General features: G+C 45.5%; 1 protein-coding gene across 1 annotated transcript; it reads right to left on the reverse strand.

Annotated features, from left to right (window-relative positions):
* Positions 1-4,020: 4,020 nt before the first annotated feature.
* crtap (cartilage associated protein) lies at positions 4,021-9,989 on the reverse strand. The gene is made up of 7 exons (XM_071368402.1): positions 9,323-9,989; positions 7,118-7,267; positions 6,358-6,529; positions 6,003-6,131; positions 5,439-5,584; positions 5,194-5,277; positions 4,021-4,518 (listed from the first exon to the last, which is right to left on the reverse strand). Exons 1-7 carry the CDS (start codon positions 9,779-9,781, stop codon positions 4,477-4,479), a joined length of 1,182 nt encoding a protein of 393 aa, XP_071224503.1. The 5' UTR covers positions 9,782-9,989; the 3' UTR covers positions 4,021-4,476.
* Between the last annotated feature and the right edge of the window lie 301 nt (positions 9,990-10,290).

The raw sequence follows: 10,290 nt of genomic DNA on the forward strand, positions 1-10,290 counted from the left end.
ACAGTGACCTGGTCTGGACTATGAACTCTGACCTCTAGCTGGCTCTCTGATGTCTGTACACCCACCGCTTCGACGTCTGCAAATTTTCTTTAGAAAAAGTTAGAGAAAGAGGCAGGAGGGCAGGAAAAGAGAGAGAGACAGGGAGGGACAGAGGAAAAGAGACAGAAAGAGGAGGATGAAGACAGAGAAAGAGAGGGGGATAATAGAGAGAGAGTGACAGAGTAAGGGTGAGAGAGAGAATGTTCCCCAGTGGGTTTTTCTCACCACTGGGTGATAAATGGCACTGAGACTCCATGTTCAAACATGACTGTTTTCTCTGGCTGCTATCCTCTCCTACGCTTAGCTCTCTCTCTGTCTCTCTCCTGCTTCCTCCATTCTCTCTCTTTCTCTCCCTTCCTCCACTCAGGTTTCTCTCTCCCTCTCCCTCCGATCTGCTTTGGCCCAGGCCCGATCCGGTTTCATCAAATGGACCCGCACCATCTCATCCTCTCCCCTCCTGTCCAGTAGAAAGACCTCTATGGGACAGCTCTGTCAGGCTATATGTGTGCCATGACCCACCTTTGTTACAAAGAACAAAACATTCAATTTAATGTACAGTAAAACAAAGCATTGCAGGTTTTTCCTTCACAAGATCAGTGAGAAGGTGACAACAGGAGCAACAAGGAAAAAATCTAAAATACATAGTTTGATCAAAACAATACAGATTATTAGAAACATTATTGGAGCTCAAACAACTCCTATTATGCTTCACAACTCCTATGATGCTCTGTTGCCTATGCATTACACTGCAGGAGCAGCAGGACTGGCACAGGGCTGAGTGTTGGGTTGAGGGCTGGGCACAAGGCTGGGCGTTGGGTTGAGGGCTGAGGGCTGGGCACAAGGCTGGGTGTTGGGTTGAGGGCTGAGGGCTGGGCACAAGGCTGGGCGTTGGGTTGAGGGCTGGGCACAAGGCTGGGCGTTGGGTTGAGGGCTGGGCACAAGGCTGGGCGTTGGGTTGAGGGCTGAGGGCTGGGCACAAGGCTGGGTGTTGGGTTGAGGGTTGAGGGCTGGGCACAAGGCTGGGTGTTGGGTTGAGGGCTGGGCACAAGGCTGGGCGTTGGGTGTTGGGTTGAGGGCTGGGCACAAGGCTGGGTGTTGGGTTGAGGGCTGGGCACAAGGCTGGGCGTTAGGTTGAGGCCTGGGCACAAGGCTGGGCGTTGGGTTGAGGGCTGGGCACAAGGCTGGGCGTTGGGTTGAGGGCTGGGCACAAGGCTGGGCGTTGGGTTGAGGACTGGGCACAAGGCTGGGTGTTGGGTTGAGGGCTGGGCACAAGGCTGGGCGTTGGGTTGAGGGTTGAGGGCTGGGCACAAGGCTGGGCGTTGGGTTGAGGGTTGAGGGCTGGGCACAAGGCTGGGTGTTGGGTTGAGGGCTGGGCACAAGGCTGGGTGTTGGGTTGAGGGCTGGGCACAAGGCTGGGCGTTGGGTTGAGGGCTGGGTGTTGGGTTGAGGGCTGAGGGCTGGGCACAAGGCTGATTGGAATGAATGGCAGTAGAGGCATAGGTGATGCATTTCCTGCTTTTACTTATGCAGGAAAATAAAAGTAAGGCATGTGATATCTCAGATTGTTTTTATATAAATACTGATTGCCTGCCCCGATCCTCTCTCTCCCTCGCTGGCTCACCTGCTCCTCTTTGCAACCTCGCCAGCTCCTCTTTTTCTTTGCAATGAAAAACACGAGTGTGCGTTTGGTCTTCGGTCTGTTGCGTGTAGAATAGCTCAGCCTACTCATTGATAGCCCCTACTTTAGTGAACTTGCACGAGACATTGCAAGCCAAGAAATACAGCATTGCGATAGCCTATATCTTTTGATTACCGATGCACGGTTCTGACTGTCTGCCTTGAGGCTATTACCTATGCATGGCTGTGCCCCTCCCATCTCTCTCCCCTGCTAGCTCGCTCTGTCTTTGCTGTGTAATATGCGAGAGTTTGTGTTCTCGAAGTAGACTATGGCAAATAGTTTCCTCCGTTGCAAAAATACTGAATCTTAGGAGTCGATAGGTTGAAGCTTGACACCCAGAAATGTGAGTCGACACCGGGAGTCTACTGGCAAGGAGTCGAGGAATCTATTATTTTGTAGTCGACTCCCACTAGTACTCTAAAACGGCTCAAACTAAAAATCACTGGTCTAAATCAACCTTTGGAAAGGAAAGTTCACCTGTGTTGGACTGGTAAAAAAACATGGAAGGATAGGATGGCCTGAGATGGAGAGGTAAAAAGAAAGATAGACTCACCAGCGATAGAGAGGTAGAAGTTGTTGACTTCCCTGGCTCCTTTTGAAACAGCCAGACACGTCTGACAGAGATAATTTAGTGCTTCCTTGTATAGCAAAATATCTTATCATCCCAGTCAGCTCAGGTGAACTTCATGAAGGTATCAACACCTATGCTTTCATATCCTGACACACCCACTCCCTCAAATTGAGGGAATGAAAATAACTTCCTTGTTTATTAACTGATTTGGAAGATAATTCATACAATAGGTCAATTTATTAGCAATGGAGAGGTTTCAGATTGACTGTTGCCTTAAAATTAAATTCACAATTCTAAACCAACTGGACTGCACATTCCTCAAATCCTTCAGGTGTGTGTCTGTGTGTGTATGTGTCTGTGTGTGCAGGGTTGTGGAGTAACTGATTACAAAACTTGAACTCTAATCAGTTACGTTATCAGATGTTTTTTTGTAATCAGATTAAAACGGAATGATTACTTATACATTCAGATATACCTTTCTGTTTTTTCAATGACATTCAATTCCGCATTGAAAAGGTAGCAAGTTTTAAGTGTTTCACTTGAGCGAGTCTCACCACAAGTCAGAGACCACTATTATGACACACCAAATGTGTTTGATAGATTATTTTTGTCTTCTTCTAATGCCTCTTAATGGGAAAGTAATCCAAAAGTAACGTAAAATAATCCGATTATGTTACTGAGTTTGGATAATCCAAAAATGTCATTACTGATTACAATTTTGGACAGGTAAATAGTAACTGTAACAGATTACATTTGTGTGTTTGTGTAGTCAAGATTTCTATTCTACTCTATTCTCTGTGGATCAGACCCTTTTTTTGAAATTTTCCACTTAAAATGACATGCCCAAATCTATCTGCCTGTAGCTCAGGACCTGAAATGAATGTAGGAGAATATAACACATTAGATCTGGTTAAAGATAATACAAACAAAAAAACATGTGTTTCTATTTTGTTTTATCTTTGAAATGCAAGAGAAAGGCCATCATATAATATTGCAATTTAGGCGCAATTTAGATTTTAGAGCAGTGTGTGTGCAAAGTTTCAGATGAATCCAGTGAAGCATGGCAATACTGGACAATATTTTGTATCAGTCTGCCCAAATGTGCCAAATTGGTCAATTGATACATTTTCAAGTATATAACTATAGAAAACATACAAAATGATATGGTGATACAAAATATAAGTTTACACACTCCCAGGAATGTCATACATGATGGATCATTAGCTTATACATGAACATTCACACATCTAGATGGCCGGGCGGGGTGGGTGTGGAGCCAGAGACAGCAGTGGTTCAAACTGTAGAACCCAGTTCCTACATTTGAACATAAACATTTATTTTATAAAACAAAACTATAATACATCTTTATCTCTGGGACCCTCAGGATGACAAATCAGAGCAAGATTCCTGACTATAAGTACATTAATTACCTTCAGAGGTGAATGTATCAAACCAGTTGCCGTGATAAGTTTTTTGTTGTTGTGCTTTCTCCTCAAACAATAGCATGGTATTATTTCACTGTAATAGCTACTGTAAATTGGACAGTGCAGTTAGATTAACAAGAATGTAAGCGTTCTGCCCATATAAGACATATCTATGTCCTGGAAAGTTTGCTGTTACTTACAACAGTCATGCTAATCACATTAGCGCACGTTAGCTCAACGGTCCCAGTATAGGGACACCGATCCCATAACATCATACTAACCAGAAAGCAACGATCACTAAAGAGGGCTTGGTTTTACCATGTGGTTTTATTATTAACGAACCATGTGAATATCTTTATATCTTTCCTTGTAAGACAGTGAACAGTTTGATTTAAAACATGGACAATAGACAGAGGGGAGTGAACATACATAACAGAGAATGGCCACATATCATTATCATCACCAATTTAATACCACAATATCACTCACTGTCCGTACATGTTAGTGCACATGATCCAGAACTATTAAAAAAACATGATTTAAAAGGTCATATACGCACATAAAAAAAATCTAACCAATTTGAGCCAATCAGAACCTCCGGAACCTCAGAATAAATACGACCCAGTGGGAGGAACCAAGGCCCGGCGGCATTCTGGGAAAACCTGCCGTCGCTCGTTTCTGTCATTTAGTTCAGCCTTTTCTTTCTTTCTCTATATCTTTCTTTCCTTCTTTATTTTCAGTGCGTCCAGCGTGTGCTACTGATCCTAAGCATCCAGGAACTCATCTAGAAACTCCATCACTTCCCCCTGTACACACACATCACAGAGTTAGTATTGAACCTGAAGATTGTAACCATTCTCTACGGTTTCCTGATGGATATGCAGTGTAAATAAGGACTAACTTACACTCTGATCAGACAGAGCCTCCAATTGGGTCTCCAGTTCCAGTCCTGGGGAACTACTGGGTGTACAGGCTTCAGTTCCAGAACTGCTCTAACACACCTTATTCGGCTAATCAAGGTCCTGATGAACAGCTGGTTGCCTTATCTACATGTGTTAGAGTTGGGCTGGCGAAAAATCCTGCAGTAGGGTGGCTCTCCAGGAGGAGGATTGGCCACTTATCTATAGGCGAGTCATGCTGCCCCCAAGTTAACAACTCTGGCACAACATCTATGGGTTATTATTAGACATGCCTTTATTGTTGTGAGTGAGCAGTGTGTGAGTGATCAGCGCCACCCTGTGGTGAGGTCAGATACAGCAGTCTGGTAAACACTAGTCACATTGTACTGCTTGGACACAGGTCATGTGATCTGAGAGGAATCTGTAGTTTATCGCTAGTTTACAGAAAGATTACATAGAGAGCCCTACTAAAAACCAAGACCCACTTCTGGACACATATACTGTCTGACTCAACAATTGTGACATTAGAGACACAAATGGAGACTCTCTCTCTCTCTCTCTCTCTCTCTCTCACACACGTACCTCGTCATCGCTCGCTAGGTGTTGTCTGGAGAACTCAAGCATCTCTAGCTGCATGGTGGTCTGGTTCAAGTACCGTACTGCCTCCTAAAACACACACACAAAACACACACAAGTCAAATCAACATCGATAATCAAACCCAAATGAAGACCTCAGCATTCAGTGAACCGGTTAAAACAAAAATCGATGACAGGGGCCAAATAACCTGCATACGGAGATGTCTGTATAATATGTGTGTGTGTCTTACCGATCTAGGTAGGAAATCTTCATCGCTGAGTCCGTATTTGTCTCTGTGGTACTGGTAATACACCACGTTGTTCTTCATCACCTCATCACTGGGGTCAAACAACATGTAGCTGGTCACACACGGAACCGCGTTCTTCAGGTCATTCACTTGGGGGGCAATGACAGAGTCAGTGTGTGTGTGTGTGTGTGTGTATGTGTGTGTGTGTGTGTGTGTCTGTGTGTGTGTGTGTGTGTGTGTGTGTGTGTGTGTGTGTGTGTGTGTGTGTGTGTGTGTGTGTGTGTGTGTGTGTGTGTGTGTGTGTGTGTGTGTGTGTGTGTGTGTGTGTGTGTGTGTGTGTGTGTGTGTGTGTGTGTGTGTGTGTGTGTGTGTGTGTGTGTGTGTGTGTGTGTGTGTTTGTGTGTGCGTGTATAACCACACAGAACACAGAAGTCCTAAATGTACATGTTTGTAATAATAATGTAGTAACATACTCACTTGTGTCATAAGACTGCTATAACACATGCATGTGTAGTAATAACAGTTATAACAGTTGTATTTGTAATAATACAGTAATATGACACTCACGTTTGTAATAGGCGAACTGTAGGTAGTGGTACATGGTTGCTACAAACTTCTCTACGATGAATCCTCCAACCACAGGAGTCAGCTCGGCCTCACACCTCACCTTCCTCTCCAACACCTCTGTGTAGTGGTCTGGGAGGGAGAGGGGGGGGGGGGGGGGGGATAGGAGAGAGATAGAAGAGGTGGAGGGGGGGGGGTTATCATCATGAGTCACCTGTTCAAGATGATCAAGAGAAATCATAAATCCATTTGTCTAAATCAACCTTTGGACAGGTAAATATATCCGTGTTGGACTGGTGAAAGACATGGAGGGATAGGCTGGCCTGAGATGGAGAGGTAGAAAGAAAGATAGACTGACCAGCAATGGAGGGGTAGAAGTCTTTGAAGTCTTTGACCTCCCTGGCTCCTTCTGAAGCAGCCAGACATTCGTCATAGACCTTGAAGAAATCCCTTAGAGCCAGCTCCATGTCTGACACTGAGGTACGGTAGTTATCACCGTTATACGCCCGCACCGCTCGCACAAACAACATCTGCAACAACAACACACATTGATACAGATACACAACATTACCACAAGTTCATTTGAACTATTGAACTAGATTAGACCAGGGCTCAGGGCTCAGATTAGCCCAGGGCTCCTGAGTGGTGCAGCGGTCTAAGGCACTGCATCTCAGTGCTACAGACCCTGGTTCGATTCCAGGCTGTATCACAATCGGCCGTGATTGGGATTCCCATAGGGCGGCGCACAATTGGCCCAGCATCGTCCGGGTTTGGCCGGGGTAGGCCGTCATTGTAAATAAGAATTTGTTCTACATGACTTGCCTAGTTAAATAAAGGTTAAATAAATAAATAAAATGACCAGATTTTATTCACCAGAGCACAACCTGCGTCTGTGCAACACTACATAGCTCCCTAAACCAGCCCAACTGAGACCTCCGACAATTGTCCTAAAGAGAAAGTGGCTACGGTCCATGTTTAGTCTTAGAGCTCTGATAGCCGTTACATCCCCCTGTGACTTCAGTCTGGTCCCCTAACCACCTCTAACCCCAGCCATGGAGAGAAGTATACGTGCGTGTTTGCATGTGTGTGTGCATCCATGTGTATGCGTGTGTGTGTACCTCGTAGGACTTGGTCTCCAGGTCTGTGAGGTGTTCCTCAGCTCCAGGTAGAGTCCTGTAGTAGGCCATGTTCCTCTGCATCATCTCATCATCAGGGTGCTTCAGGAGGAAGGTGTGGGCAGCAGACACTGCCTTGGCCAGGTTATCAGACTTGGGGAGAGAGGAGACAGTTATACGCACACACACACACAAACTGAGGCAGACAGGTTCACACACAAAACAGAGGCAGGCATATACAGTGGGGAGAACAAGTATTTGATACACTGCCGATTTAGCAGGTTTTCCTACTTACAAAGCATGTAGAGGTCTGTAATTTTTATCATAGGGACACTTCAAATGTGAGAGACGGAATCTAAAACAAAAACCCAGAAAATCACATTGTATGTTTTTAAGTAATTAATTTGCATTTTATTGCATGACATAAGTATTTGATACATCAGAAAAGCAGAACTTAATATTTGGTACAGAAACCTTTGTTTGCAATTACAGAGATCATACGTTTCCTGTAGTTCTTGACCAGGTTTGCACACACTGCAGCAGGGATTTTGGCCCACTCCTCCATACAGACCTTCTCCAGATCCTTCAGGTTTCGGGGCTGTCGCTGGGCAATACAGACTTTCAGCTCCCTCCAAATGCTTCTTACGGAGCCACTCCTTAGTTGCCCTGGCTGTGTGTTTCGGGTCGTTGTCATGCTGGAAGACCCAGCCACGACCCATCTTCAATGCTCTTACTGAGGGAAGGAGGTTGTTGGCCAAGATCTCGCAATACATGGCCCCATCCATCCTCCCCTCAATACGGTGCAGTCGTCCTCCCCTTTGCAGAAAAGCATCCCAAAAGAATGATGTTTCCACCTCCATGCTTCACGGTTGGGATGGTATTCTTGGGGTTGTACTCATCCTTCTTCTTCCTCCAAACACGGCGAGTGTAGTTTAGACCAAAAAGCTCTATTTTTGTCTCATCAGACCACATGACCTTCTCCCATTCCTCCTCTGGATCATCCAGATGGTCATTGGCAAACTTCAGACGGGCCTGGACATGCGCTGGCTTGAGCAGGGGGACCTTGCGTGCGCTGCAGGATTTGAATCCATGACGGCGTAGTGTGTTACTAATGGTTTTCTTTGAGACTGTGGTCCCAGCTCTCTTCAGGTCATTGACCAGGTCCTGCCGTGTAGTTCTGGGCTGATCCCTCACATTCCTTATGATCATTGATGCCCCACGGGGTGAGATCTTGCATGGAGCCCCAGACCGAGGGTGATTGACCGTCATCTTGAACTTCTTCCATTTTCTAATAATTGCGCCAACAGTTGTTGCCTTCTCACCAAGCTGCTTGCCTATTGTCCTGTAGCCCATCCCAGCCTTGTGCAGGTCTACAATTTTACCCCTGATGTCCTTACACAGCTCCCTGGTCTTGGCCATTGTGGAGAGGTTGGAGTCTGTTTGATTGAGTGTGTGGACAGGTGTCTTTTATACAGGTAACGAGTTCAAACAGGTGCAGTTAATACAGGTAATGAGTGGAGAACAGGAGGGCTTCTTAAAGAAAAACTAACAGGTCTGTGAGAGCCGGAATTCTTACTGGTTGGTAGGTGATCAAATACTTATGTCATGCAATAAAATGCAAATTAATTACTTAAAAATTATACAATGTGATTTTCTGGATTTTTGTTTTAGATTCCGTCTCTCACAGTTGAAGTGTACCTATGATAAAAATTACAGACCTCTACATGCTTTGTAAGTAGGAAAACCTGCAAAATCGGCAGTGTCTCAAATACTTGTTCTCCCCACTGTACATACACACACACACAGGCTACTCATATAAAGTGAACAAAAGCACAGGCAGGACCCTCTTCCTTAGTTTAGCCTCCCCCTTCCCCGTGCATGTCGTGGCACGTATAATGACATCACATCCTCGCGAGAGAACACATTACTCAATAGAGTACAGTAGCATAACAGAGTGCAGAGTGCTTGTAAACTACACAGTTCTAAAAGTTATTGAACACACACAATTTGTTTGATATAAAATACAACTTAGAAAGTACTTCTTTAAATACCAAATGCATTCAGTTATATTAGTTTTGAGAAACAGGCAGCTCGTCCACAGATTTAAATTAACCCTCTCCTGCTCCATAGAAAATACAAATTAAATACAAAATATATACTGCAGAGAGCCGCACTGATTTCATTCTCTCTCAAAGTGATTTCACTCACTTTGAAGTAGGCGAACTGCAGGTATTTATATGGTTCCCGTTTCTCGAACTCCTCCACGGTGTCCCGGCTGGGCATGGTCTGTCTGAAGGCGGGCAGCCCCTGTTTGCACCGCTTGAGACACTGCGCCCTCTTCATAACGTTACCGAACACACGCAGCTCCGGGAAGTCGGTAAACTTCTCCTCGTTGTCCAGCCGCACGGAGCTGCAGTTGAGGTTGCAGAAGGCCTCGCTGTCCCTGAGCAGCCGGTACAACCGAAGAGAGACCTCGAGATAGTCAACTGTCTCCTGCCATTTCTCTCCAGTGTACTGGTCCAGCGCGTATTTATACGCGGAGTCTAGCGGCATTAGTTCATGACGCGGAAAACTCCTGAAGCTGTATTTCTCGTATTGACAGAAGACTATTGTAACGGAAACCGCGAATAGAAGCAGAGAGATTAGCGGAGTGCTGGAGGTTGCCATCTTTAGTTTTTGTGTAGAGGTGGGACGGCTGGGCTACGTCTCTACTCTATTCTGCTCTCTGTGCCGTGCGAGGGTGGGACAGGGACCGCCTCTACCCCCACCACGTATCCGGATACAACTCTCCCTCCCGTGGCTGCTCTGGGCAGGGTGACGGGGTGAGGGGTGGCGAACCACCGGGGCTCCATGCACCTCCCCCTAAATCAGTGCTGTTCTAGAGAGATCTGGGAGTAACATGGGTTGGGAAAATCAGACCACTGCACTAGTTTACACTGCACTATTTTACATCAAACTACATGTAAACGATTGCAAAAGTCACAGATCAAGTTAAGGAGTGATTTCCATTTGTGGCCCTCTAGACTAGATGCCAAATGGCCACACAATGTAATGTGGTTAATCTGACGCAGCGACAATGAGAAGTAGCCTAGTGAAACGGCTTGTTCAGTAGTAGACTTTGGAGAGAGTCTGCTGCCTATACCTATCTATATCTACCTGTCTATTTTTATATTTAT

The sequence above is a fragment of the Salvelinus alpinus genome, chromosome 26 (assembly GCF_045679555.1).
Source record: "Salvelinus alpinus chromosome 26, SLU_Salpinus.1, whole genome shotgun sequence".
NCBI lineage: Eukaryota > Metazoa > Chordata > Actinopteri > Salmoniformes > Salmonidae > Salvelinus > Salvelinus alpinus.

What these genes read in the sequence shown, in the direction of transcription:
- crtap (XM_071368402.1), bottom strand. Translation starts at nt 9,781, where the DNA reads ATGGCAACCTCCAGCACTCCGCTAATCTCTCTGCTTCTATTCGCGGTT. An exon ending in TGCAGTTCGCCTACTTCAAA is followed by an intron (nt 7,268 to 9,322) that starts GTGAGTGAAATC and finishes TCTCTCCCCAAG; the next exon opens with TCTGATAACCTGGCCAAGGC. An exon ending in AAGATTTCCTACCTAGATCG is followed by an intron (nt 5,278 to 5,438) that starts GTAAGACACACA and finishes TGTGTGTTTTAG; the next exon opens with GAGGCAGTACGGTACTTGAA.